The sequence below is a fragment of the Thermothielavioides terrestris genome, chromosome 1 (assembly GCF_000226115.1).
Source record: "Thermothielavioides terrestris NRRL 8126 chromosome 1, complete sequence".
Classification (NCBI taxonomy): domain Eukaryota; kingdom Fungi; phylum Ascomycota; class Sordariomycetes; order Sordariales; family Chaetomiaceae; genus Thermothielavioides; species Thermothielavioides terrestris.
Genome location: NC_016457.1, coordinates 7,264,113 through 7,291,660, shown reverse-complemented (window position 1 = coordinate 7,291,660; position 27,548 = coordinate 7,264,113). Strand labels below are relative to the sequence as shown.

The 27,548-nt window shown below is 53.4% G+C and overlaps 8 protein-coding genes across 8 annotated transcripts; 4 read left to right on the top strand and 4 right to left on the bottom strand.

Annotated features, from left to right (window-relative positions):
- Positions 1–190: 190 nt before the first annotated feature.
- THITE_2041261 (uncharacterized protein) lies at positions 191–1,231 on the top strand (the record flags this gene model as incomplete). Its single annotated transcript, XM_003650368.1, has 1 exon — positions 191–1,231. One exon carries the CDS (start codon positions 191–193, stop codon positions 1,229–1,231), a length of 1,041 nt encoding a protein of 346 aa, XP_003650416.1.
- A 1,011-nt stretch (positions 1,232–2,242) lies between these two features.
- THITE_2072310 (uncharacterized protein) lies at positions 2,243–4,344 on the bottom strand (the record flags this gene model as incomplete). The annotated part of the gene is made up of 7 exons (XM_003650367.1): positions 2,243–2,852; positions 2,916–3,367; positions 3,463–3,618; positions 3,677–3,881; positions 3,929–4,040; positions 4,103–4,225; positions 4,302–4,344. 7 exons carry the CDS (start codon positions 4,342–4,344, stop codon positions 2,243–2,245), a joined length of 1,701 nt encoding a protein of 566 aa, XP_003650415.1.
- An 11,599-nt stretch (positions 4,345–15,943) lies between these two features.
- THITE_2109836 (uncharacterized protein) lies at positions 15,944–16,879 on the top strand. The gene has a single exon (XM_003650366.1). The coding sequence runs from the start codon at positions 16,259–16,261 to the stop codon at positions 16,700–16,702; it is 444 nt and encodes a 147-aa protein (XP_003650414.1). The 5' UTR covers positions 15,944–16,258; the 3' UTR covers positions 16,703–16,879.
- On the bottom strand, positions 16,880–18,106 carry THITE_2109834 (uncharacterized protein). Its single transcript, XM_003650365.1, has 2 exons — positions 17,780–18,106; positions 16,880–17,688 (listed from the first exon to the last, which is right to left on the bottom strand). Exons 1-2 carry the CDS (start codon positions 17,796–17,798, stop codon positions 17,057–17,059), a joined length of 651 nt encoding a protein of 216 aa, XP_003650413.1. The 5' UTR covers positions 17,799–18,106; the 3' UTR covers positions 16,880–17,056.
- Positions 18,107–18,330: 224 nt separating this feature from the next.
- THITE_2109832 (uncharacterized protein) lies at positions 18,331–21,416 on the top strand. Its single transcript, XM_003650364.1, has 5 exons — positions 18,331–18,509; positions 18,572–19,540; positions 19,600–19,908; positions 19,963–20,091; positions 20,150–21,416. The coding sequence occupies exons 1-5, from the start codon at positions 18,444–18,446 to the stop codon at positions 21,296–21,298; spliced, it is 2,622 nt and encodes an 873-aa protein (XP_003650412.1). The 5' UTR covers positions 18,331–18,443; the 3' UTR covers positions 21,299–21,416.
- Positions 21,417–21,689: 273 nt separating this feature from the next.
- On the bottom strand, positions 21,690–22,098 carry THITE_2142028 (uncharacterized protein; the record flags this gene model as incomplete). The annotated part of the gene is made up of 2 exons (XM_003650363.1): positions 21,690–21,812; positions 21,910–22,098. The coding sequence occupies 2 exons, from the start codon at positions 22,096–22,098 to the stop codon at positions 21,690–21,692; spliced, it is 312 nt and encodes a 103-aa protein (XP_003650411.1).
- Positions 22,099–22,555: 457 nt separating this feature from the next.
- Positions 22,556–25,481, top strand: THITE_2040798 (uncharacterized protein; the record flags this gene model as incomplete). The annotated part of the gene is made up of 3 exons (XM_003650362.1): positions 22,556–22,665; positions 22,900–25,237; positions 25,323–25,481. The coding sequence occupies 3 exons, from the start codon at positions 22,556–22,558 to the stop codon at positions 25,479–25,481; spliced, it is 2,607 nt and encodes an 868-aa protein (XP_003650410.1).
- Positions 25,482–25,493: 12 nt separating this feature from the next.
- THITE_2109828 (uncharacterized protein) lies at positions 25,494–27,356 on the bottom strand. The gene is made up of 4 exons (XM_003650361.1): positions 27,142–27,356; positions 26,902–27,078; positions 26,602–26,828; positions 25,494–26,499 (listed from the first exon to the last, which is right to left on the bottom strand). The coding sequence occupies exons 3-4, from the start codon at positions 26,678–26,680 to the stop codon at positions 25,865–25,867; spliced, it is 714 nt and encodes a 237-aa protein (XP_003650409.1). The 5' UTR covers positions 26,681–26,828; positions 26,902–27,078; positions 27,142–27,356; the 3' UTR covers positions 25,494–25,864.
- Positions 27,357–27,548: the final 192 nt, after the last annotated feature.

Below are 27,548 nucleotides of genomic sequence, written 5' to 3'. Positions count from 1 at the left end.
CCTCCGAACTTAGCCTGCGTTATCCAAGCAACCAGCAGCTTGTGAGGCTCTGTCTGGTAACCACCCGAACACAGTGCCTGCAACCTATGAGCTCGGGAATTCGGAGACCGTAGGCAGAACCTATTGTCCCGTCGGCGCTCCCTGATTCCTTTTTCATGCCACGAGTCACCATCCCACGACCCTCGCCACAATGCCACAAGATCCGCACTTGTACGGGCAACCGCCGCCCAAAAAGCAGAAGAAGGAGATGCCGCTGTCGGGGTCTCTTGCCTTCGCCTCACAACTGAGCTCCTTGCTTGCCACATCCTTTGCCAACCCACCAGCAGGGGACTCGTCCGCGGCAACCACTACCGGCCGGACTCGCCCGTCGAAGTTGAAGACAGATGAGCTCTCCAAGACCAAAATCAAGCGCAAAGACGCCAACACCGAAGCTAAAGAGAGCAAGAAGCTTGCCCTCAAATCCCCCGTTGGTACCGAAGAGAGCAAAGCCGAGCGCGAATTCATCCGCCGCAGGATGGAGTCCAAAGCCCGTCTGTACGCCGCCATGCAACGCGGCGACTACATTGGCCGGGAAATAGGCCTCGTGGACTTTGACCGCAAATGGGCCGAATCCCAATCCAACAAGAACAACCCCGACGCCCCATCTTCGTCCTCCTCAGACTCAGACTCAGAACCCGAAGCCGAACCGAACATCGACACCACCCTGCACGAGTACACCGACGAGTTCGGGCGCGTGCGCCACCTCACGCGCGCGCAGATCCTCCGGCTCGAGCGGCGCGCCGCCCGCGCCGCCGCCTCGACCACCGAGCTCGAGCACATGTCGGCGCGGCCCAAGGCGCCGGCCGAGCTGATCCACGGCGACGCGGTGCAGACCGAGGCCTTCACGGCGCGCGACGGGCTCGACGCGATGGAGGCGCTGGCGCGCAAGCGCGACCGCAGCCCCACGCCGCCCGAGGCCACGCACTACGATGCGGACCGGGAGATCCGCACCAAGGGCGTCGGGTTCTACAAGTTCTCGCGTGAGGAGGAGAAGCGGGAGGAGGAGATGAAGGCGTTGGAGGAGGAGCGGAAGCGGACGGAGGAGGTGAGGAAGAAGAGGGAGGAGGAGGCGGCGAGGAGAAAGCGGGAGATTGAGGCGCGGAGGAGGGAGATCGGTGAGCGGAGGGCGAAGAAGATGACAGAGACCTTTCTGGAGGGGTTAGAGAAAGACTTAGCCGGGACTGGTGGTTGAGTAGGGAGAAGGACGACGGCGGGGCGACAGCAGAGCCGTGAGCTTCTTAGTTGCCTCTGGAGTGTGCTTTGCCTACGTCCGCTTACCCCCGGTTCCAACATAGACACCCACCTGTATATTCGCCCAAATACCGGCGCTTCACGGCTGACAGCTCAGCTCCGGCAGGGAACGGAGATCATGCCGCGTTCTCATGCAACAATGAGCCGCAGCAGACATATAACCAGAGAGCAAACCCGGAGTGCCGCCGTACCCGTTGACCTCAAGCTGGGGTATCATTGACCGACCTGCCGACACGTTCCTTGAGCCTCACTAACCGACATGTCGACCTACATCAACTCGTACACTTCCTGGCCCAACTTAGTTCAGCTCAAGCTACAACAAGACCTTGGCGGGACCAATATGCCCCGGGAAACTCATCCCCGGCAAACGACAGGGCAAAGACCTTGTCCAACGCTTGTACATACAGTTCGCTCATATTCTAATTCTCGCTCTCGCTTGCTCAAACAAATGACAACCACACAAGGCCAGAGAATATACAACCAAGATGTACACAGCGCAGGCATATAACAACACTAAAATCAGGCAACCAAGACGACGATAAAACAACGCTGAGGATGCTGCTGATGGGCCCGAGCCGCACAAACAACAACCACAACAACAACAACAACAACAACAACAGAACTCGGCGCCATTTCACCCCAGATTATCCCCGCATCCCCCCAGTGACAGCCAGCCATGTTCTATTCCTCCTCTCCCACCGCCGAAGACCCCCCTCGTGTAAATGTCAACTGTAAAGCCAAATCGCACAACGCGCGTATGTATGCATTCAGATGGGCATCGCAAAAGGGGCATTAAAAAGGAAAGAAAGAAGAAAAAAAGAGACGAGAGACTCACTCCCCCATTTCCCCCCCTCCCCCTGTGTTCCGATTAGTGAAGCCCACCACCACTACCTGCTGTATCCACAAATCCCTCCACGCTGAGATTACCAACCCACCGCCCCTTTCGCTCCCCTCACCCCAAAATAACTCTGGCCCCCTCCTTCCCCAGCACGCCGCGCTCCTTGGGCTTGGGGCTGTTCCCGCGGCCCTTCTTGCCGCGGAGGAAGCCGAACACGCCGCCGGAGGTCTCGGCGCCCTGGTGCTTGCCGCCGGCGCCGCCTCCGCCGGCGCCGCCGAGCCCGATGCTGGCGCCGCTCGCGTCCGCGGGAAGCGTGGCGTCCTGCCGCGCCAGCTCGCTCCAGCTGCTGCCGCCGTCCAGCGTCACCTGCACGCCACCGGTCGGGCTCTCGATGATCATGCCCGGCGCCCCGCCGCGCCCCGGCCGGTGGCTGCCGCCGCCGGCCGTGTAGGTCTGCGGATAGGGCGGCAGCGGCGGCGGCGGGCGGCCTGGCGCGCCGCGCCGTTGGTGGTTGCTTGGGGGGCGCTGGTGCGGCTTGTTGCCCTCCTGCGGTTGGTGTTGTTGTTGTGATGATGGTGGTGATGCTGGTGTCGTGCCGTTGCTGGCGGGGGATGGGGTGGCTTCGTCGGTGGTTAACGCCTGCGGTTGCAGGTTCTCCGGGCTGTCTGGCGCGCTCGCGGCCGCGTCTTTCCCGCTTGCTAGCGCTTGCTGTTGCTGCGTGATCCTAGATCCGCGTCAGCCAGGGGGAAATGCCAGTGCAAAACAGGGGGAGGTGGTCATGACACACTTCTTGTAGGCCGCAACTGTGTAGTCGAACGGCCGGAAATCCGTCTCGATCATGCGGTAGAGCTCGTCCTCCCGGATCTCCTTGTCTGTGGCGTCGTCTTTTAGCCTCTCGCGGGGCTTCTGTCTGCGCGCGCGAGCCTCAAGCGGGGCCTCCTCCAACAATAGCTCTTCCAAGTCGTACGTGGCGTCAAAGTTCGTCTTCTCCGAGGACGGCACGAAGACTGGCTCAATCTCCTTCCTCTCGAGCGCGATGAAGTCGATGCACGAGAAGAACTCATGCTGTGTGAAACTTTCCCACGTCGAGCCTAAGCGCTTATTCGGGTCCGGGTTCAAAGCGTCCTTGATGGCGTACATGCACGGTAGCGATACGGGAGGGTTCGTGACGGGGAACTTGGGTTTGGCGGCTTGGATGACGGTGCTCAGGGAGGACTCGGAATTTCCCTCGAACGGCCTCTGAAGGATGCGTTAGCGCTCGTGATGGCTGTGTGGCTGGTGGCACAGAACGCGCCTGGTATCCATGGTCAGGGGATACAGTCCGCCTAGCGTACCTTGTTGTATATGCACTCGTAGAACAGGACACCCAGCGACCACCAATCTGCACGAACATCGTAGCCATTCCCGGCGTAGACTTCTGGTGCCAAGTAGGCTAGTGTGCCTGACTTGCTCGTCAGGACTTTGTTCGGCAAAACATCCGAGGCAACATTCTGAAAAACCGGTCAGCGTTCCCCTATGTCTGGGGGCAGAGGGTTGGAGCAAACATACGAAATCTGTGAGATGCACATGTCCGTCGGCGTCGAGTAATACGTTATCTGGCTTGACATCACGGTGGATGATGCCCTGGCCGTGGATGTACCTGAGGGCACAGCCCAGCTCCGCTATCCAGAACCTGACCGCCTCCTCGGTGAAGGTCTTCCTCGAGATATGGAACCGCAGATCTCCACCGCTCATGAGGTCGACGACCAAGTACCTGCACCGGTCAGCCTGGGTCCAGAAGACGAGAGGTGCGTTGCGTACATGTACTCGATGTCTTGGAAGCTGTATCGCAAGTTGCAGATGAACGGATGGTTCACGTGCTCGAGCATCCGCCTCTCGCGTATGATATTGCGCACACTTTCTGACCGCACGACTGGTGGGCGCGAGTCAGCTTTTCCTGCCCTCCAAGTGTCGGGAATCTGGGCCGCATCCCACCTTCATCTTTCCTGATGTATTTGAGAGCGAAGGATAGCCCGGTGTCCTTTCGTTCGACGATCCGTACTTTGCCAAATGCACCTCGGCCGACGACTCTGAGGAGACGGAAGTGGTTCAGGTTCACTGGGGGCCGGCACGACCAGCGTCAGTAGGCAGAATTGAGGCATATGGGAGCGAGATATCAAACAAGAGAACTCACCCTCGCCGTCGAGCTCAACGGGCTTGCCCTGGCTGTTGCCCATGACCTCCTATTACTCGATCCACCCCCCAAGCAGTTCGGCCCGATGCGTTGTGTAAAGCAGACCGCTAGTCAAGGCTCCATAAAAACCACACAATTACCTGCTCCGGGAGCGGTCGAGACAACCGAGGCGGTTCGTGTCCGGAATGAAACCAAGCCTGATCGACATCCGCGTGAGAGGGAGGGGGGGGAGAGGCGGGACGGGCCGGCGGGAGCAAGGCACGCCTGTCACCGTCGCGGTTGATTCGAAGGCAAAAAGCCGACTGACTCTGTGCGAAACTATTTGTGAAGGAGGCCACTCCAGTCCGGTTCTTGGTGTGACCGCCGGTGTGGCTGGCCGGGCCCGGAGTGTGCGGGCTGAGGCGGAGGTACCTTTCGACGGGGCAAGCGAGCGGCAGGAGTCGGCCGGCGATTGAGGGGTATCGCGAAACGCGGCAGCTCAGGTGAGTGCAACCAGCGATCTTGGGACGACTGGTGCGCGGGCACTCCGTAGCACACGGTGCTACCAGGCGATGCAAAACGGCGGTTGTGGTCGTTGACTTCCAAAAGGGCCCACGGCTTTCCCAGATGGTGCGAAAAGATGGTCAGGTCAGTTTATGAGACAGGACAAGCGGAGCAGGAATGGGGTTGGTCTGTGAGGTTGGTGGAGTGGAGTGCTAGGGGGTGAAAGCGTGGTCACGGCAGCAGCCAAGCCCCGGACGTGCCTGGCCTACGGAGGCTTCGAGCTCGGACTCTTCGAAAACCTAAACCACCTGGCAAATTTGGCGTAACCAGACCCTGGCTACCAACTTACCCCGCCCCCGCCCCAAAAGTTTTCTCTAGCCGCTATAGAAAACAAATCCCTTCCACCCACTAGCCACCTAGGCCTATTTTCTTCCTAAGCTACCAAGCCCTCTAGCCAATAGACTAATTTAGCTACGTAGTTCCTAGCCTTAATCGTGCTCGATCGAGTTCAATTGTAAGCGTCTAGTATTGATTCCCTACTATTAGAAGTTTCTAAACGTAGGTTGCTAATAGTTTTTATAGTCGCCCTTAGTCGCCCTTAAGTTACTATCGGTTAGAATCTCTAACCTCGATTAGCAGTCACTATAGCGTCTTCCCCTAGTGACGATAGCCTTTAGATATAGACCCTTAAATAGACGCTAGAGGAGCGTTAGTCGGCCTTAGTACCCTAAGACCTTATAATAACGACTATAAAGTAGCTCGAGGAGTCTAAGTATAGCAACGTCTAGAAGCTATTCGCCTAGAAGCTAGTTGGTTATCCCTAATTATTCTTAATTATATAAAAATATTTTCTAATTATTTTATAGATTATCTAGTGGCCTTTAGAGTTAAAGATAGTCTAGATAAAGGGCGAAAAGAAACTAGCGACCTTCGACTTCGATAGATAAACCTATACTATAGCAATAGCGCTATTTCTTTTCAACGAAGGTGGAAAATAGAATATAGACTATAAAAATTGTAGTAACCCCTATTCCTATAGCCTCTACAAGATATACTACTAACTAGCTAATAAATATAGTAAAAGAGCGTATACCAACTGTTACTACTTTAGCCTAAGTACTTAGTGCTTATTATATCTAGGTATATTTTAATTCTATTCCTTAGTATTAGTATAATGCTAATAGAAGTAGATAAGGAGTATAAAGAGCTTATCTAAAGGGGCAAGAAGGAGCTTAGAGACTTTAAAGGTTTTATACCTAAGTACCTATAAAAGTCGACGATAAAGGAGCTTAAGACTTTTAAAAAATAGATTAAAGACGTAGAGGAACTCTAAGCTAAGAGGGGGAGCCCTAAGAAATAGGTATATTAGTAAATGATAATAGATAGGGAAACGTAAAGGGATATAGTTATAGGGTCTAGACGATAGATAAAGGGGATTAGGTCTTAGGGAGAGGGATTAAGTATAGGGTATAGATATTGATAAGGGATATAGACAATATACAATAGGCGAGAGATTATATAATAAAGCTATATTCTATAAAGTCGGTAAAGTCAAAATGGCTTTGCTTAAAAACCTCTGTTTAGGACTATATCTAACCTTTAATAGAAAATATAATATACCTATCGCCTAGGACAATAGAAGATAATTATCCCTAACATCTTTAGTATTAAAAATAAATATAAAAAGTAACTAAAATCCCTTTTATTTATTTGTCCTTTCCTCAAAGTCAACTAAATCGCTTGAACTTAAACTTAATTATATATAATCGAATACTATTATCTACCGACAATGTTATATAACAACTTTTAGAAATACCGCTTTTACCCTATATTAGGTCGCTCCTATAATGACATTTATATAGAGTATCCAACTCGTTATTTATATCTCTTCTACCGATCTTAGATTGTTTCTATTACAATTGAGGATTCTCTAGAGAAGCCTAAATGTAGCTAAACCCTATAAATGCTCCTAGTCGTCTATACCTACTATTCCACCTCTTCGTTTAGCTCCTCTTTACTCTCTAAGACGAGCCTAAGCTTAGCAAGTTTAATAGCCTCTTAGAGTATATCGAGTATAGCGAGCCTAAGCTCCGTTTATCGAATAGCGGAGTTTAACTATACTAAGAGTATCGCCGAAGACGGCTATAGTATATAGTAAAATCTTGTCGTTAATATCGCTTTTGAACTTGTTACACGCAACTGTGGCAAGGGCACCCATGACTACACCGCGGTCAGGGGTGACGAGCGTTCCCTTAAAAAGGGGAACCTCACCTGGAACCCCTTCGTAGGAAGACAGATTGCATCAACATACTTTTGTGACACATACTAGTGTTTAGGAGTGCCGCCTCATCAGCTGACGAGGCTATGAGGCATTGATCTTTCTCACCCTTACACGTTTACCGTCAGATGGTCACCGAGGACCATCGGCGTGTAACAGAACTCTAGGTAGGAGAGTATACCACTTCGATAGTTATAAGCTATATACACTAACAATGGACCAAAGTTATATTGTTTAGTAAATATAGGTCGTAGCCCTACTTACTTTCGAAACGTTGGGTCAATTACTATAAGCTTATCAAAGGGCTTTTCGAACTAGCCTATATCAACAAAGTCTATAAGCTATTAGACTTCTGCTTCGTTAGTCAAGTTACTCCGAAGGTATAGGTCCTAATTATTGAGCTCTCTAGTCTAAAACCTAATAAGCCAGTGACCTTATAGAAGTTCTAGGCTATAACGGCCAACAAGTCGAAGTTCGGTCCTAATAAGGTGATATACTTCAACTTATTAATAAATTAGGAGTTAGTAGCTATAGATAAGGAGGATATTCCCTTGCCTAAGGCTAAGTAAGCTCAATTATATTCGAAAAAGGCTTTTTAGCTAAAGTCGAAGGAGAGCTTTGTCAAGCCCTAAGTAGAGTTAGGAGATAAAGGAGAATACTTCGGTTCTAACTCCGATAACGACCTATTTATTAAGTCGAAGGTGGATTATACTAAGTCGGAGTAAGGTATTAAGTCTAAGCCTAACGCTATTAAATCGGAGCTAGGCGTTATTAAGTCGGAGCTAAATATTAAGTTAGAGCGTAGTATCGTTAAGTCGGAGCTAGATATCGTTAAGTTAGAGCTAAACGTTGTAACCTAGGCGAAGACGAAGAAGGAGGTAGCGACTAAAGTCGTATATAGCTCGAAGTAGAGGGCCTATTCTAAGGCTATATAAAACTAAGAGGGTTATATAAAGAAGCACTAGGAGGTAGCTTATCCTGACCCTGACCTAGGCCCTAAAACTGAGTATATACTAGAGGAGCTAGCTAAGTTCGAAGATAAGGGTATATAGTTACCTATAAATAGTATTCCTTTTTATAATATAGGGCGTCTAAATTAGCTAGTAAAAGCGGTAGACATTGTTAAAAATATCCCTTCTAATAAGCCTTTTAATTTAATCAACGTCGACTAACAATATTGTATTAGCTATTGGAGGCCCTTATTCTATATTCTTTGCCCTATCTTGTTTAGGTTTATCCTCTTCCTCTTTAATCTTATCGTTATTATTCTGTTCTTCGCTACTTCTTTTAGCGAGATTTAAACCCTATTGTAATTTATCAATTACTATAGCTATAGAATCGTCTTCTCTACTTTAAAACTCATTAAGAAAAATACCTTAATATTTAAGATTAAGCTTGAACTATATCTATCTACTAGTAGGCTTCTTAAGTAAGTACAACTAAGGTTAGTGCCCCTAAGACTTATAAAGCGTAAGGCGATTCTAAAGGTGTATATATTTATTGAGGTAGGGCGAGTCTAGCCAATTGCTAACCAATTCGTTAAATATCGTTATAAGTGATTTGCAAAGGGTTAGTATATTGTTAGAGAGATATTGGTCGACCTCGATGTTGTCGATCTTTATAAGCTCGTTAAGGAACTCCTAGCGGTTATATAATAGTAGTAGACGATAGTCGACTATATCTACCCTTGGCTATATATAGGTGAATATCTTCTAAAGGGTTCTAGTATAAATATATCGCTAGTTCTTTTGTTTATAAATAGTATAGTTGTTCTAGTAATTGACGAAGTTGGTAACTTCAAACTGGATAATAGGTATATAGATATAGAGTAGAGCAATATAATTAGGTAAATAGTCGCTATTCCAACCGTCTTTATAGTAAAGCCTTCTAAAGAGATCCTAATAATAGATTAGCTTAGGTGACTAAGTATAATTGGACTTAATTATATATAATCAAATGTAAATTATAGTAATTTACTTACTAGAAACCTAAACGACCTTTACAAAGCTAGTTCTACTATAACTTAATCTGCTAGTTCTTAGTGCTCTTCCTAAAGGTATAGCAATCCTTGAATAAGAAGGGTCGTTTAAGAAGTTAGGAGATATCTACCTCTTCTAGAAGAATAGGGAAATCTACTTTACCTCTTCCCTTAAACGTATATTATCCAATGCCTCTATCTTTATTCCTCCTTAGTTTAAGTCGACGATAGTCCTTTATATCTAAAGAAAGCTAAATATAAGTAGTTGCTATTATCAAAGTCTCAACTCCTTAGTCTAACCGAATTATTATTAAAATAAAATTAAGCTCTTTGACAACCCTAAAATATTAAAGGAAAATAGAGTGTTTAGTAAGTGTAGAAATCCCAACGTAGCACTATAGAACAAACTACAAGTAGGCGTTAATCCCCGTATAGATCTCAATGCTATAGTCTACTAATTTACAATAGCTATCGACACTCTAGGTATAGTTTAGACTAGGCAAAGTAAATCCCCCTCGACGCGTCTATATTCTCTATACTCGTTTAAAGATATAATTAGGATAGAGGTTCTAAGAAAGAAGAGCAAGGTTTCTTACTAGAATGCTGATCTTTATGTTCTAAAGGACAAACTTCTATAGACTACGACGACTAAGCCGAGGGATTAAGATAGCTGTACTTAGAGTTTGTTAAATCTACTCTAGGACTTTAGATTCCTAAAGAGTAAGCTAATCCGTAGTTTAGCGCTAGAAAATCCTAAGTACTTTACAAAGTTTAATCAAACCCTCTCTTAATACTATAAAACTAAGGGATCGACAATGCTAGAAGATCTATTTATCAGAGGAATCAATTATAAAGAACTTATCTTCAATAGTTTCTTAGAGGGCATTAGAATCCTTTATACGTTGTTGGTGGGTAGCAACGCCCTAACGCTTTAGATAGGAGTAGAATATAGTTATACCAACTTGAACCCTATATTTAGAGTAAAGATTTGAAAGGATCTAGGTATAGGTAAGCCTAGCTTGATATTGCTAAAGGATAAAATCCTTATAGGGCTTAAGGTCAATCTAAGGATATCCTATTGAATTAGTAGAATATATTAATAAATAGAGGAAATGGAGTATAATAAAAAAGATATTTACAATAGTAAAGAAGAATATATATAGGGTTTATAATTTATATTCTAAACTTATATAAGGTTAAAAATGTTATTGGACCAATATAACTCTGCCTTGTCCCGCCTTTAGTAAACTCGATCATATATAATTAGCCTCGATTGCATTTAGTCTATAAAGTTCTTAGGTATATATAGGTATACCTATATATTGCTTAGGTATTCTAGGGACATACCTATTATTAGGGGCTTTTAGCGGTCATTGTATAGTAGAGGTAGGTGTTATAGAATATCGCTAGGTACTACGCAGTAGAGGTAGGCGTCGTAGGGTGTCGCTAGGTGCTACGCGGTAGGGGTAGGCGTCGCTAGATAGGGAGGGTGCTCGCTAGGTAGGGAGGGTGCTCGCTAGGTAGAGAGGGTGATCGCTAGGTAGGGAGGGTACTCGCTAGGTAGGGAGGGTGATCGTTAGGTAGGGAGGGTACTCGCTAGGTAGGGAGGGTGCTCGCTAGGTAGAGAGGGTGATTATAGAGTAAGGAGGGTGATCGTTAGGTAGAGAGGGTACTTATAGGGTAGAGACAGTTATTATAGGGGGTCAACAGTCATTATAGGGTAGAGACACTTATCTTAGAGTAAAGATAGTTATCCTAGGAGGTCGATAGTTATTAGAGGGTAGGGATAGTTGTTATAGGTTGTTAATAGTCATCGTCGGTATCTAAGGTATATTGTATTAACGTTAAAATAACCCTTTGACAATTGTATATCCGTTACCTTAATCCATTGTCTCTACCTTAAATCTAAGCCTATATCCCTATACCTAATACATTTGTCTTTAAAGGATCGATTCTAGCTCCCTATCTATAGTATCGTCCTCTAGCTCGTTATTATTGTTTATCGATATCGTTATTTAGCTTGATATAACCTCTATTATATACACTTTAATAGTCTCCTTTAAAATCTTCTTCTATATTTTACGTTGGACTAACGTCGCTACTATAGCTATAGTAAATATAAATAGCTAGGAATTATCGATCTTCTTATACTTTCGTTGCTCCTTAAGCTCCTTCGCCTTTATTGTCTAGTCAACATTGCTCTAGAGCTATAAAATATAAAGGAAACCTACTCTTAATAAATGAGCACTTAGGGCTATAGCTAGAATAGAAGTAGTTGGTATATAAGTTTTTACTATATTCGATAGGCAATAAATAATAGATATAAATAGGTTGTAAATCTTGATCTTTACTATATTATTAGTAGTTGACAGTTGGGTTACAACGATTAAAAAAAATAAATATCGCTATTATAAAGGTATACTTAGGTCGACGTAAGTCCTATTTATATTCGACTTCTTCTTTGCCTTTGAAGTATTTCCTAACAATAAAAAGGTATTTAATATCTTAGAAATAAATTAAAAAACGGTTCTATAAAATCGCTAATGATTTAGAATCCCCTACCTAATATTTCTCTAGTAGTACCTAGATATTGTTCTATTTAGACTAATATAGTTTATTTATAATCTATATTGTAAGCTCTAGGGCTATTTTATAGTTCTTACATTTGGTCTACGTCAAAGTAAAGGGCACGCTAGAAAACGTAAAGTCGCTAAGCTAAGGCGCTATAGTGACAGTTGATCAAGGTTAGATATTCTAATAGACAATGACTCAAGGGCGACAAAGGGAGATAATAAGCAACTATAAAAACCATTAGCAACCTACACTCAGAATATTCCAATAGTAGGGAATCAATATTGGACACTCACGATTGAACTCGATCGAGCGCAATTAAGGCTAGGAAGCGCGCGGCTAAATCGCTTTGTCGGCTAGAGGGCTTGGCAGCGCGGGAAGAAAATGGGGCAAGGTGGCTAGTAGGTAGAGGGAATTTGTTTTCTGTGCTGGCCAGAGAAAATTTTAGGGCGGGGGCGGGGTTGGTAGGTAGATTCTTGCAAATTGGTTGAGTGGTTTGGGTTTTCGAAGAGTCCGAGCTCGAAGCCTCCGTACTGGCCGGAGTTTGGAGCCCAGGCTTGGGATTGCTGTAGTGTATCCGGAGTGTAACGAATCCCGTATCCCGTAGTGGGATTTAGTTGTGTTACAGGGATGCGAACCCTAGCAATCCGGATGGACAGGCATCGTGATCAACGATTGTACCTCTTCTGTGTGACCGAGACGGGAGTCTTGCTGTGTCTCAAACGGGCAATTCAGGAAACAATTCCGCCATCTCACACAATGCTACGGTATGGTATTATCTGCCTGCCTTTCTTCGCCCTCTTTCAGCGTAGACAAAGAATTTTCCGACGCGGGACGTTTGCCTCGGGAAATGGAATCGCTAATGGAGCGCCTCACCGATCCACGAGCGCAGATCGCATCCCGAATGGAGCTTGGTTTCTGCAGGCGCCGCCGCCACGGCGTTCTTGCACACTTTTTTCGAACCCCTTCATCATCCGCGGATTACGGCGGTCATCTGAGCAAGCGGTTTCAGTCACATCCCGCAGAAGGCAATTAATGCCACATGGCTGCACCGCTGTGGCACCGTTGAAATTCGTTTGCGGCCGCGAGCGGTCGCCAGACCATTGCCAGTCGCCAATTGGATGTTCCCGCAATTGAATCCAAGAGCGACACCTGCTGTAGTGTAGGCAGTGGCCTGCTGGGATCGTCTGTCCGCTGCACATATGCCAGTGTTGTACCGACCCCATTAAATCCACAACCCCTTTTCATTAGAACCACAACCCCTCGAGGGTGTGGCCCGTGCGCTCCCACCCAAATTTTGCAGCGCGCATCACTACGAGCCTGAGCTACATAGGTGCATATCACCCTAACCCTAGGTGCGAGTCACACAAGATTATATAACACTGTCGTTGCTATAGTAAAGAATAAGCAATGGCCAACCTCGACGCTCTCGAAGGCTATAGCAGGGCTTCGATGTCTACCTAGTACATTTCTTAGCGCCTTGCCTAGCGTATTGCCCCTTTAACAATACTAGCAATATCGTCGATTTGTAGCGTTTCCTGTGTATACGTTTCCTGTATGTGATTGCTGTATATGATTGTTTGTTGGGTTAGGAGCGCACGGGCCGCACCATGGGGGGTTTGTGGTTCTAATGAAGAGGGTTTGTGGATTTAATGGGGTCGGTGTTGTACGGAATATTCCGTACACTAGTGTACACTAGTGTACTGTGTAGCGGGGGGCTGAGTGTACTGTGTCGGACTACCAGCCCCGGCACGGATTTCCACTGGCTCTCCGCCCCCCTGCTCGTAAGCGTGGCGACCTCGTGGCCACGGTTTTCTCGTGGCCACGGTTGATGGCAGCCAAGGAGCGAAGGGCGGCGCACGGGCAGCGAACGCGTGGCAAACAACCAGTCCCTGCCGAGCTAGCCTAGTGTAATCCGCTACATACACTAGTGTAACTCCACCTGGGCACCTCTGGTCCCCATCATCATGCCCTCCGGTCTCGCAACATTTCAGTTCTCCGGCACGGATCGAATTCGGTCTGCAGCGCCGGACCGTGGCAGGGACACCGCCGTTCGGATACTTGGGTGCCTTGCGCTGGTCGGCCTTGGATTCGTCCTCCTGCTGACTGCAGCCCCTTAACGCTAGTGTACACTAGTATAGGGTAGCGTTAACCGGGGAACCCCTGGAAGATGACCCACTGAGGTTTGCGGGATCATGCACTGTGTTCTGCATCACACTACCGAGCCTCCACCAGGCGTGCCATGGTGAGTCCAGCCTTGTCAGCGAGTTTTTCAGCTCAAACCAGCATCGAATAGCTGGGACCTTTTTTTGCGCACCTCGGCTGAAACTTTCCTCAATCAGGATATTCCGTACTGTGTAACTGCACGTGAACACCTAGCAGCCCGATGCGGAACAAGCGCGTCTCGGGTAGAGTAATCCGTCATTCGCACACTCGTGGAGAGGCCAGATCCGTGCTCCCGTCCCACGTGCGAGGTGCATGGTCGCAGCCGACGCTCCGTTTCAGACACACCATTTTAACCGCTGCTCCCGAAGGGTTGGGCACTAGCAGAGACCATCGAAAAGAACCCCGCACCGCGAAGTCAACTGCAACGGTCGCCTCGGTGCAGTAACTATTATACATCGTAAAGAGGGGTCGAGAACGCAGATATGCTTGGCTTCCTGTTTTTCCCGCCCACCGCGCGAGCATGATTTTCTTGGACAGTCTTGTGGGCAGAAGGAAGACGGGATTGCAGGTTTCACGCCCTGATTGGGCAGTTGCGCCTGCCGCTCGGCGATGTCCGCAGCCACGCGAATAACCCTCGGCTGCAGGTGAAATGCAGCCAGCTGAATCCGATGGGCTTGCATCCGTCCAAGGATGGAAGCCTTCTAGAAGGGTTCTGCCGCATCAGGGGGCTGTTTGAGAACGAAGGAGATTCCAGTCCGGTTCTCTGTGCGCCACACTACACTACATACCTACCTACATACACACAGTATCCGTACTCTACGTTCGGAATCCTGCAGCAATATTTCGGGGCCACCGGCGCCCGAAGTTCCCAAACAAACGGTTTAACTACCACCTAAAAAGCCCCTCCGGTATCCCCGAAGGTCTGGCAACCCATCGACGCCCGCCTCGTCCCTATTCGAGCCGCATGCGCCGCCAAATGGCAGAGGTCCCATCCCTTCCGTCGATGGTTGCCAATTTCCCGGTTTAGCGGTGCGGCAGATCGACATTTATCCACTTCAGCATGTCGTACGGCATGCACGCGGCGCGACGTTGCAGAAGGTCTCAAGTGACACATCATCCTTGTGCCCCTCGGTTGCAGGAGTGTGTTGATGATAGCGCGGCATAGCAGGGTAAGTTGGACGAATATGCCAATTGCAAAGGTGAATGTTGCGTTGATTTCCGTGTCCGCGATGTCCTCGTGCCGCCGCCGGTTCCATACTTCGTATTCCGCACTATTGGGCGAAACTCGAGCGGAACATAGGAGCAAGCGCGCCTCGGAGGATTTTGGAGACATCGAAGGTCACGACGGTCCAGCTGTGGAGTGTGCGCATCTGAATTGCCAGCGTTCGAGGCCTAGAATAGCTGGATAGCTCGTCTACCTGAGACACGGCCAGTGTCCCACTAAGGTACGGAGTGGGTGGTGGGTAGTAGGTCTGTGGTTGTCCAGCACCCCGTCAACATTGCGAACTCCAAGCATTCCTTGTGAGATGATCCGGAGAAGCTTTTTGGCTCGGAAACAAGGGCTTATGCGATACCAGTCCTACTGTCTCTCGAACTTGATTCATGATATGTTGACCCACGTGCTGTGGCGCGCGTGCTGAAAGAACAGTCTCATCACTAAATGCGCTAGGTCAGGCAATGAAAAAGTGGCAGACGATTTGTTGGTCCGGCTCCTAACTATAAAATCCAGTCTAGTTAGCACAACTTGTTTCTAACATTTCTTCACATGGATCTCAAGTTTGTACCGAGACATGAGGAGCGGCAAAAGGTCGTCGTTAAAGAGGTCCCGCCAAGACTAATTTCGGAGACTGCTACGTACAAGTAATTACAAATCGCCAAGGGTGAGCAGGGCCGCTACGACTTCGAACATCAACAATGCAAAATCGCAAGACTCGCAACAAAAACAACTTTACGATACCTCAACCAAATTGAAAAAAAAAAGAAAACGAGGATAACCCGCACCCTAACTATAACCTGTATCCTCACCTTAACCTAAATCCTAACTAGCGGGGGGCTGGCGCCGCCCTCCGTACCCCTAGCGAACTAACCCTTGGCGATAGTGCAAACCCCGTGGCGATCTTGGCGACGTACTGACGGTGTAAAAACATTGCCGACAATTGGCCGAAATTAGTCTTGGCGGGACCTCTTTAACGTCTACCCGGCAAAATGGCGAGAGGACTAGGCAAACCGAGGGGGTTCAAGGTTGAGTTGACCCACTGCGGGGGTAACTAAGGTACCTTACCCTGCAACCTATGGTGACGTCACACTTCATTCTGGGCAACAGCTCGTCCAGCAGTGAACTCAAGCTGCATCCCGCCGAGATTAAGTGTCTAACTGGGCGCCAAATTGTGTCTTGAAACAAAAGAGTGAACAATAGACAATCTGGACCTCCACCCAAAAACTTTCCAATTGACCATCTTCGCCGGCTTCCTGTCAACCGCAATGGCTTCTATGCGGACATCCGCACAAACCCTCCTCTTCCGGGCGCGAACACTGCGTCCCAGCGCCCCGGCGTCCTTATCCAGTTCATTGTATCGCTCGAGGAGATATCATGCAACCGGAGGTCTGGCTGCATCCGACAATTCGAGCAACACTAAGGACCGTGAGTCCCTCAATCCTCGCCGCTCCGAGGGCACCAAGAGCGGCTACGACGACCAGTTGGCCGAAAAGACGGACGCAGCCTTCAACCCGAAGAAGACAGACCCGGCCGCCGCCATGGAGTCAGCGGCGCAAGCAAGCAATGGCAACCCGCTCGATGCGAGCGGAGCGAACCAAGAATTCTCGAAGTCATCAAACCCGTCAGAGAAGTCGACAGACGACTCGGATAAGAAGACGAGGAGCAAGGGGAGCATTGGGAAGAAGCATGGCAAGGTGGCGCCCATGTGAGGGCAGCTAGTAACAAAACTGGGATGTGGAAAAGGACGGTGCAGGAGTAGAGACCAACACTCCCAGTCTAGTTGCTGGGGGTCACATACGAAGATTGGTGATCCATGGTGGCCTGTTCGAGGGAAGAGGGGGGTCGCATCTTCAAATTCTGACGGCTTTTTTCAACCATGATTATGCGTTGAACCCGACGCCAAGGCATCCAAACCATTGCTTGCAACACAGAAGAAGCGCTCCCGCCCACTTAGCGGCTGGCGCGGCCGAAGATTTCGGGCACTTGAGCACCCAGTGACTTCCCATACTCCCTCCATTTCCCACTCGTGCTCCACCCCTGAGTCCGTTCTCCCTATTCCCCCTTCACGCATACAACCCATTCACATCATCCTCTTCCTCTTCCTCCCCCTCACCACCACCACCACCACCCCTTTGCACAACCTCCCTCCTCTTCCCCAACTCCTTCCTACACAGCGGACACGTCCCCTTCCCCCTCAGCCAGGGCCCGACGCACTCCAGATCAAACCGGTGGCTCCCGTGGCAGGGCAGCTCGACGACGAGGGGGTACGGGTCGTCCAGGAAGCGCTCGGCGCAGATGGGGCAGGCGTCGTCGTCCTTGAGCGCCCTGCGCGGCACGCGGTCCAGCCCGTCGAGGAACTCCTGCGTCACGCCCTCGAGCTGCCGCGGTGGGTGCGCCACGTCCAGCTCCAGCGCCTCCACCAGCGACTGCAGGAAGGCCCGGTTGCTCTCCGTCGGCGCCGTCGTCGCCAGCGTGCCCATCTGGTCCTGCAGCAGGCGGAAGAGCGCCGCGGTGTCAGCCGGGTTGGGCACCGCGTGCGGGTTGTTGTGCGGTTCGTGCGGTGGTCGTTGCTGGGTGGTCGAGGCGGTGGAGGGGGTTTCGGGGTCGAGGGTGTGCAGGTGGGCGGTGAATGTTGACATGTCTACTTGTCGCCGACGGCGGGTGGTGGAAGTGGTGGGTTTGATGTTGTGCTCGACTATGGAAAGCGGAGTGGGAGGTTAGTGTTTCTGTCGGATGGAGGGGTCTGTTCTCCCGCATCGCGGGGTTGATGCAAGTGGTGCTCCTACCTTCGTACTGAGTCGCCATGTTGGGCAATTGTTGTAACACCTTGGTCAAATGGCGGTGTATATTCTGAGTCTCATACTATGGTCTCAATTAGGGGAAATCGAAGGCGAGCGATCTGTGCGAATAAAAGCAGTCGGGTCTTGGGCAGGCAAACTCGAGGTGACGCGGAGCTTGCATCGTGGGGAGCAGCCAAGCCGCCTTATCGATTACTACCAGATGTTGGTGGTCAGTGCGCTCCCTACCCAAGCCCAGGCCAGGAGCACCCTGGTTCGGGCAGGTCCGCTCAGGGGCTTCCGCGCTTTCATCAGGGGCTTCGTCTGTTCCGCTCGTTAACAGACTCCTCGGGCTTAACCGCAACGGAAGAATATCAGTGTTTGCCGGGAGTCTACAACGTAGACTTACTCAGATCCAATCCAAGGCTCGGTTCTTCACTCGTTTGACCGCGTCTCTGCGGCAGATCGCCTCCTGGCCAGACAGTTTGCCGCCAAGATCAGCGCTGCGCAGCCGACCGCCGGCCCAATGGGTGCCTGCAGCCTGAAGCAGCGTGTTGTGAGGTTCCAAGTGTCGGATGACATCATGGATTACTTGTGGAAATAAATACCGACATATCCAACATCAACCCAACCCGGCGTGTCACATCACAAGCCCAGTAATACTTTGGATGTCATGATGAACACCGCGACCGTCAGTCTGGCGGTCACGCCAACTGCTTTATCCACGCTCTTGACGCATGTAAGTCGAGCGGGTGCTTCTGTGGCTTGCGGAATTGGGCTGAAAACAAAACAAAAAAACAGTACTTGAACCGCAAACCGCTCGCTCATAAGCCTACAGCACATCTTTCGTACGACGAGGGGCTACATCTGATTCGCTCGTTTCTCACCCATGCCTCGCACCATACTGTCGAGGAGCTGCAGGCGTTTACCAGCCAGTGGGTACCACATCCGCAGTGGGTCAAGGTCGACCATGTCGTGATACCAGAGGAGGACCTCCTGCGGGCAGCCGATCTTCTGGTCGAGCAGTTGGGCCCGGACGGGATCCGCCAGGTTGGCGGCAAGGCGTGGTGGCAGTGGCGCAAGCCCAATAGCCCGCTCAAGGCCGAGTGGATCGAGATGAAAGCAGACTACCAAGAGCGCAAGAGGGGCTCGAACCCGGGCAACCGTGTCATGCTCTACGTCCACGGCGGCGCCTACTACTTTGGCAGTGTGGACGATCACCGCTATCAGATCCAGCGCCATGCGCGTAAGCTCAAGGCGAGGGCGCTGGCACCGAGGTACCGGCTGGCACCCCAGTTCCCTTTCCCGTGCGGGCTTCAGGACTGTTTGGCTACGTACCTGTATCTCATCACACATCAACATCCGAGCACCGTGATCCTGGCCGGTGATTCGGCCGGGGGCGGTATGATCCTCTCCATGATGGTCATCCTCAGAGATAGGGGCATCCCTTTGCCTGCCGGCGCCGTGCTCATCAGCCCGTGGGTCGACCTGACGCACTCATTCCCGAGTGTCGCGGGACACTGCCCCCTGGACTACCTCCCGGCGTCCGGATTTCATCACAAACCCTCCCGAGTGTGGCCGCCACCTGACGAGGAGGAGCTCGCCGAGCTCAAGAAGGTCGCCATGGCCCAGAAAAAAGAGATTCATAAAGAGAAAGGCGAGCCTGCTGAGGAGAGCGGCATACCGAGGACCGAGGACGTTGCGCAGCGCACGCACCGGTTGACGTTCCTCATCGATGGCGAGCAAGTCGATGTCAAGGAGCAGATACAGGTGGGGTCTTTTCCTTTCTTGTGACAGTCCGCCCGTTTGTTTACTGACACCTGCGACAGATGTACACCACCAACGAGCTGATCGCGCATCCGTTGGTCAGCCCCATCATGCAGCCCACGCTGGGCGGCCTGCCGCCGCTGTTAATCATGGTTGGCGGCGGCGAGATGTTGCGCGATGAGCAGATTTATCTGGCTCATAAATGCGCGGACCCTGCGCGATACTTGCCTCCCGAGACACTGATGGACGACCGGGCGAAGACCCTGGTGGACCGGTATGAGCCTACAGATGTTCAGCTGCAGGTGTGGGACGACTTGTGCCACGTTGCACCTACGCTGAGTTTCACCCGGCCGGCGAAGTTTATGTTCAGGGTAAGTTCAGGCCGCAGCTGTCTAGTTCTTTCAATTACTGATTTGGAGATCCAGAGTGTCGCACAGTTCTCGGCCTGGGCATTGGCGAGGGCGCAGAAAACCGAGGTGGAGATTGTTCAGGACGATGAAATATCCGTCATTTCAAGCTCGACCTCCTCCGACGAGAGCGAGCAGCAGACGGCAGTGAGTTCCATGGAGATGAGAATGCGTACAAAGCAGAGATTTACTAACACACATGCAGAAGGCGAGGAAAGAGCGGACCATTGTCGAGGACCAGTCCGCTGCGCAGTATTCTTCAGTTGGCCGCGCAGGAGACCCGCTCCCGCCGTTTGAGAACCACATGATCCGCCAGCGAGTCACACGCCACGGCGATATCCTCCCGTTGCCGCCCCCTTCAGAGCTCCCGGGCTGCTGTATGGCCCGCAACCAAGTTGGCGTCGTCAAAGCCGGCACCCTGCGCAAGTGGCTCGAGCACAAGAAGCGATGGGACGCGCGCTTCAAGCAAACCAAGGCGCGCGTGCACAAGAAGCGCCTGCGCGACATGGCCACGGGCTACGAGGTGTTCGGCGACGGCGAGGTCCCGCCGCCGAGCGCGCTCGCGGGACGGAGGAAGCTCGGTGCGAGGGAGTTGAAGGAGAAGAAGGCGCGCGGGCTGGGCCTGTCGCTCTGGGCGCTGTGGGGCTCCAAGCATGACGAGATGACGGTCCAGCGGGAGCAGCACGCGGCGAAGACGCCCGAGGTTACCGCCGCCAGCGCCAGCCAGGGGCAGGGCGCGCGTGCGTTTTCGGATCTGGAAAAGCAGGAGCGGGCGGCGCGCGAGGGGAAGGGTGTGCCGTCGGCGGCGCAAACGAGCAACAGCCAGGCGTGGACGAGCCTCGTCGGGGCGGATCAAGCGGAGAGGGGGAACGACGCGGATAAGTCGGCTGACTTGGAACCGGCCGGGCCTGTGAGCCCTAGCAGCAGTGAGGCGGGGGCCCAGACAGCGAACCACCAGTCGGCGACGGCGCTTTTGTCGCCCGATGACGCTTACGAGACGGGAGTCACCGGAAAGCGGGTCATCATCGGCGGTCTGGCGACGCCCTTCAGCCTGCGCAAGGAGCCCGAGACGGCGAGCATGATCACGCTGGCGACTCCAATGGACCAGCGATCCACCCGGGTATCGACCGCAGACTCGAGCAGCGTCGTGGCGGCGCCATCGGCGGAGGTCTCGGAGGACCAGGGGGCCGTTGGCTCGGGTGAGCCGGACAAGCCAAAGCATCGGGAGGGCGAGACGCCGGGGACTGCAACTCCTTTCGTAACACCGTTCTTGACGCTAGCCTCGCCAAGTGAGAGGCCTCCTTTGGATAGGTTTGTGACGGCCGAGGAGGGAGCTGCAGAGGCTGGTGCTTGATGAGTTAGGGAGATGTAGTCTTTCGTTCTTCGCCTTCGGACTTTATGCATCAAGGCATTGGATATTGACTTAATTCGCACCACACAAATAGCTAAACAGTATATCGCAGCGCTCTTTGTTGAATCCCGATCGAGTTGCATAGCGGCGGGATTGTCAACCAGAGGAATAAACGGTGCGACATGTTGATACATTTGATACATGTTTTACTCTTACAAAACGCCTCATAACGCCGTCCGATGATGTGCTGCCATCTGCATATTGCAGAAACAGGCGCTGCGCAGGCTCTTTCCCTCAATTCCCATGCTCGGAACCCGTCCTTCGCTGTGACTCGCACTGGAAATCCCCAGCTCAGCCGGGTTCCATCCTCCAGCAAAATGATAGCAAAACCCCCTTAATCCAACCCGTTCTCAGCCTTCCACCGCGCAAGATACGTCGCAGGATCCCTGGGCCCGAGCTTGTTCCCCTCGTACTGGCCAAACGTGCGGGGCATATTGCGGGTCACGAACGGGGTGAGCTGGACCAACGCATCCGTCAACCATCATCATCATCGCCAATTGCAGTTTTTGCTCTTCGTCGCGGGTGGCGATTCCTGGGGAAGAAGAAAAACGCACCTTGAACCCCTCCAGCGACGGGCACACATATGTGCGCACCTTGTTCCAGTCGATGATGTAGCCGCCGTGCTTGGTGTGCCGTCCCATGGACCCCGTGCGCGTGCCCTTGTAGTAGCCCTTGTTGACGTCCTTGGTGGTCAGGCGCAGCCGGCGGTAGCGCAGCGCCTGCAGCACGCGGGTGGGCTGCATTGCGGCGGACGGGCAGGCGGGAGTGTGTGGTAGTGTGTGTCTCTCTCTGTGTGTTGGGGGTACCGAGGGAGGATGGAGGCGGTCGAGGGGTGGGATGGTACTGGTGGTGGTTGATCGCGAGTTGGGAGAAGTTCGGGAATTTTTGCGGACCGCGATGATGGACTGTCGTCCTAACTTCCCGGCAGGCAAGATGCCAACCCCCGGCGCGCCAAGCGCCGAGCTCGAGCAGACAGCGGCAGCTCTGTGAGCCCCACCACACATCGTTCCTCACCGCCCAAAAGTTGCCCATCAATTTTCCGGCAGAAAACAACCAAATATTCCAATCCATCCACCGTTCCGCCGCCTGCCTTCCCAAGGCCTGCAAGCGGGCCACCATATCCCAACACATCACAACAACAGCCCCTTCCCTTCCATAATTTCCATCAAGGCAGAGAAACACCCAAAAAAAAAAAAAAAAATGCCAGGCCGCCAAGCCCACGGCCGCCCCCTCCTCCCGACCCCCTCCTCCTCCTCCGCCTCAGGCGGCCGCCACCCGCCCGGCAAATCGCACGCGCGGACGCTCAAGAAGTCGCGCGCAAAAGCGACCGCCAAAGCGCTCGACGCGTTCGCGCTGGCCGCCGCGCAGGAGCCCGACGCGGCGCCGCGCGGGGTGCGCACGCGCGGCTTGGAGCGGGAGGACGGTCGGGCAGGGAAGAGGGCGCACCACGACGACGAGGAGGAGGGCGGGGACGGTTTCGGTGCGGATGGTGATGGTGGGGATGGGCTGGGGCATGGGGCCAGGCGGGCGAAGAGGGCGCGGAGAGATGAGGGGGATGGCGGGTTTGCTGGGTTCTCCTCTGACGATGAAGGTGGAAATGGGGACGGTGGAGGGAGTGAGAGTGAGGAGTGGCATGTGGGTGTGGGTGGGGAGGATGAGGACTCGGAGCTGGATTCGGACGAGGCGTTTGGCGAGAGCGATGAAGAACGGTTTGAGGGGTTTGCGTTTGGGGGGAGTAGCTCGAAGGGGAAAAAGAAATCCAAACGGAGGAGGGGAGGGGATGAGGGAGATGAGGGACAAGAAGAACAAGAGGAGGAAGAGGACCTTGAGTCGCTCGGCTCGGACGCCATTGATCTGGCGACTGCGCTAGACCAGTTTTCTGAGGAGGAGGAGGACGGCGAGGGCCAGGAGGAAGAGTCGGGGTCCGAAGAGGAGGAGGAAGAGTCCACTGACGCGGACGACGAGAGCGAGGACGATGAGGATGGCGAGGCTGACGAGTCGAAGCTGGATGCTCTGCAAAGCATGATCGCTGGGTTTGCTGGCGAAGATGAGGAGGCTGATAAGGAGCAAGAGGCAGGGCAAAACAAGACCAAGCTCAGTCTGAAGGACCTTGGCTTGGCGGGCGTCAAGGATCCGCACATCAAGCGGTCGCTCCGTCTCATGAACAAGGAAGAGAAGGCGGTCAAGCCGGGCTCCTCCAAGAAGCTTGATGTCCCCCTGCCCAAGCGCCAGCAGGATCGTCTGCTCCGCAGTGCGGCCTACGAGAAAACCAACGAGACGCTCGACAGGTGGATCGAGACGGTCAAGCACAACCGGCGGGCCGATCATCTGGTCTTCCCTCTCGCCCAAAATGCCCACGACCGTGGCCTCGACAGCGGAGAGCTCATGCCCATCACCAATAAGACCGCCGGAACCGAGTTGGAGCAAACCATCCTGGCAATCATGGAGGAGAGCGGGCTAGGCCCCAGCGCCAAACCTGAAAAGAAGGAAGCTGCAGACGGCGCGGGCCAGTCCGGCTTGTCGCAAGCTGAATTGAAAGAGATCCAACGGCAGCGGCGGCGCGAGCGGGAATTATACTCGCGGGAGATGGCCAGGGCGAAGCGCATCAAGAAGATCAAGAGCAAGACCTACCGCCGGATCCATCGCAAAGAACTTCTCCGCCAGGAGCAGGCTGAACGCGAGGAGGCGCTTGCGGCCGGCGAGCTGGATTCTGAGGATGAGCGCGAAGCCTTGGACCGGAGACGGGCGCTGGAGCGCGTCGGAACGCGCCACAAGGAGAGCAAGTGGGCCAAGCTCGGCAAGAAAGCCGGCCGCGCCGTCTGGGACGAGGATTTCCGCGCTGGCCTCGCCGAGATGGCGCGGAGAAAGGAAGATCTGCGCCGTCGCGTCGAGGGCCGAGCTGGCGGGTCAGACGATGAGGATGATGGCTCTGACGTCTCGGAGGCCTCAGAAGCTGGTGACGATCGGCGTCGTCTGCTGGCGGAGCTGGAGCGCGCGGCTGCTTACGGAGACGGCGAAGAGCCTCCGTCGAAGCTCATGCAGATGAAGTTCATGCAGCGCGCGGAGGAGCAGCGCAAGAAGGAAAACGAAGAAGCTATCGCTGAGCTCCGTCGCCAGCTAGACTCGGACTACGAAGGAGCTTCCGAGCCGGATGAGGTGGAAGTTGGCCGCCGGCAGTTTGGCATGGGCAACTCTGCAACCACCACCAAGGCAAGCACGGCCGCCAGCAAGAAGGCCAAAGCTGCTGAGGAATATGGGGCGGACAACTCGGCTGGGGCCGGCATCCGTTCAGGGGCATCACAATCTCAGCCCGAGACGCAGGCCGCACCGCAACCCTCGGCTTCTGGCATCGCTGGCGCGTGGACTACGGCCGAGCCCGCAGCATCAGCCCCGGGCACTGCTGGAGTCTGGTCCCAGGGCGAGTCGTCCAGCAGCAAGAGCAAGAAGGGGAGCAAACCGAGGACCGTGGAGGTAGACCTATCCAACACCGCGACGCTGGAGATCAAAGCAGCCAAGCCCAAGTCCAAGCCGGAAGGGAACGGAGTGGTTCCTGCGGATGGGGCGAACGAGTCGGACGACGAGGCTGCGCTCCACCTCCCCATGGCAATCCGCGACCAGAAGCTGATCGAGCGGGCGTTCGCCGGCGAGGACGTGCACGGCCAGTTCGAGAAGGAGAAGGCCGCGATCGAGCAAGAGGACGACGAGAAGGAGGTGGATAACACCCTCCCCGGCTGGGGCAGCTGGGTCGGCGAAGGTGTGAGCAACCGCGAGAAGAAGCGGCACCAGGGCCGGTTCGTCACCAAGGTCGAGGGCGTCAAGAAGAAGGACCGCAAGGACTTTAGGTTGAAGGACGTCATCATCAACGAGAAGCGCATCAAAAAGGTTTGTCTCAGCGGGTTGTCCGTGCAGGAAAAAAGAGTGTCCGGCTAACGCTTTGCTGCAGAACGACAAGTATCTTGCCACGCAGCTGCCGCATCCTTTCGAGTCGCAGCAGCAGTACGAGCGCTCGTTGCGGCTGCCGGTCGGCCCCGAGTGGATGACCAAGGAGACGTTCCAGGAGGCGACGAAGCCTCGGGTGATCGTCAAGCAGGGCCTTATTGCGCCCATGTCGAAGCCGATGTACTAGCGACTCAGCTTGTTTGTTGTTGTTGCATAGATTGGAAAGACAAAAAAAAGGGGGCTGGTTGGCGTTTGTGTCGCATAGTATTATCGGCTTGATTTCAGCCACATCGATGCTCCATGCAATAGCGGGTGCTGTCCGACGGATTTGCAACCTGTCTACTACAAGGCTGTGAAACCTCTTCTTTTTTTTCTATCAGCAACGGCCCAGCCAAACCCAAAACCGCGATGCGCCGCCGTGTCCAAGACGATATCTACATGTGCGATGCACCAAGAAACCCCCTCGGATCTATCAGCCCCTGGGTGTGTAGATGCAGGCGCGTGAAAACACACCGCCACCATGATTTAAACCTCTTATATGCCATCCCACCACTTCGAGCCGGAAATCCCTCACGAGCCATTCACCGGCAGCTTCCCCTCCGTCTTCTCCAGATATTCCACCAAATCCGCAATCGTGCACACCTTCAACCCCCACTTCCTCGCAAAGGCGACGCACGCCTCGCCCCTCAGCATCCCCGGCGCCTCCCGCAGGGCGCGGCCGGGCACCTCGGCGCCGTCGTCGACCAGCTCGCTGATCACCGCGGCGGGCTTCTTCCCGGCGAGGCGGCACAGGTCGATGGCGGCCTCGGTGTGGCCGCGGCGCTGGCGCACGCCGCCGGGCTTCGCGCACAGGGGGAACACGTGGCCGGGGCGGCGGAAGTCGGCGGCGGAGCGGCCGGCGTCGTCGGCCAGGAAGCGGCAGGCCAGGGCGCGGTCGTGCGCGCTGATGCCCGTGCTGACGCGCGCGTCGGCCGCGTCCACGCTGACCGTGTACGCCGTGCCCCGCGGGTCCTCGTTGCGCGCCACCATCGGCGGCAGCGCCAGCTCCCGCGCGCGCGCCGGCAGCACCGGCGCGCACACCAGCCCCGACGTGTGCCGGATCAGGAAGCCCATCTGCTCCGTCGTGACGGCCTCCGCCGCGATGATCAGGTCTGCTTCGTTCTCGCGCGACGGGTCGTCGAGGACCACCACGAATTCGCCGTTGCCTGGTGCCGGGAGAGGGGGAAGGGGGGCAAGTTAGTTTGGGGACAGAGGTTGCCGACGTGCGTGGGGTGGGGGGAGGAAGGGTACGGGGAGGGCCGGCGTACGGAAGGCTTGGACGGTGTCGGGGATGCTGTCGAATTGGGACCGGTCGATGTGACCAGAGGACGGGGTCGTCGACGGCATGGCTGCGATGGATCGGTTGCTGGCTCTGCGTCGGCGGGAGGGAGGTGGTGGCGGGGTCGACGATGTGGTTGGTGGTGAGGGTTGGAAAATTCAATTTAGACGATTGCGGTCTGGGCGGGAGCGAATTCGGCGCCCCTCTGATTCTTTACTTTTCGACAGATTACTCAGCGCCGTTTAGTGTCAAGGTCGGAGCTTGTGTCATGTCGCAATTCATAACTCACGAGATGTGCTTCCGTCAATTCTTAGAGTTCGATGTCGAGGACGAGGGGGGTCAGGTCAGTCGGATGACCACCGAGGGCCATCTCGGCGTTGGTGGGGTGCCGGATGCCGAAAGCTCGGGGTCCAATTTCTCGGGCTCGCCCAGGCACATGCTTGCCGCAGATTCACAGTGCAGCGTTCTGCACTTCCGTACAGAGAGGATTAGTCTGGAGTTCCGCAAAGTCATCCATGGTCTGACTAACAAGGCTTCTTGGATTACATGACGTGCCCGATATGTGGTCTGCCTGTCATCAATGATGACGGGCGCTGACAAACACATCGTCCGTTGGTCTCGGCTCGGCAATCCTGCGATTCTCGGAAAACTGTGAAGTTAATCAACTTGGCGTGGGAACAACGGCCCTGGAAGTCCCTTGAAAGCGGGGCACTGCGACAGCTGCGCGGGGACGCTAGAACTGTTCTAGAACCCCGCGCGGCTAGGTGGGTCTGGCTGCATCGCTGAGGTGCCGAGCAATTGCACTGCAGATCCCCCAAAAACGGCCAGGCCTTGACCTCCAGTGCAGCGTGCAGCTCGGGCGATCCGATCCGCGCGCGGCACGGCCGAGCACCCACCACCGACCTTCATCCCGACCGAAATGCGGCCACCACCACG

What these genes read in the sequence shown, in the direction of transcription:
- THITE_2109836 (XM_003650366.1), top strand. Translation starts at nt 16,259, where the DNA reads ATGGCTTCTATGCGGACATCCGCACAAACCCTCCTCTTCCGGGCGCGA.
- THITE_2109828 (XM_003650361.1), bottom strand. Translation starts at nt 26,680, where the DNA reads ATGCCGTCGACGACCCCGTCCTCTGGTCACATCGACCGGTCCCAATTC. An exon ending in CGACACCGTCCAAGCCTTCC is followed by an intron (nt 26,500 to 26,601) that starts GTACGCCGGCCC and finishes TCCCGGCACCAG; the next exon opens with GCAACGGCGAATTCGTGGTG.
- THITE_2109832 (XM_003650364.1), top strand. Translation starts at nt 18,444, where the DNA reads ATGATGAACACCGCGACCGTCAGTCTGGCGGTCACGCCAACTGCTTTA. An exon ending in ATGTCAAGGAGCAGATACAG is followed by an intron (nt 19,541 to 19,599) that starts GTGGGGTCTTTT and finishes CACCTGCGACAG; the next exon opens with ATGTACACCACCAACGAGCT. An exon ending in AGAGCGAGCAGCAGACGGCA is followed by an intron (nt 20,092 to 20,149) that starts GTGAGTTCCATG and finishes ACACACATGCAG; the next exon opens with AAGGCGAGGAAAGAGCGGAC.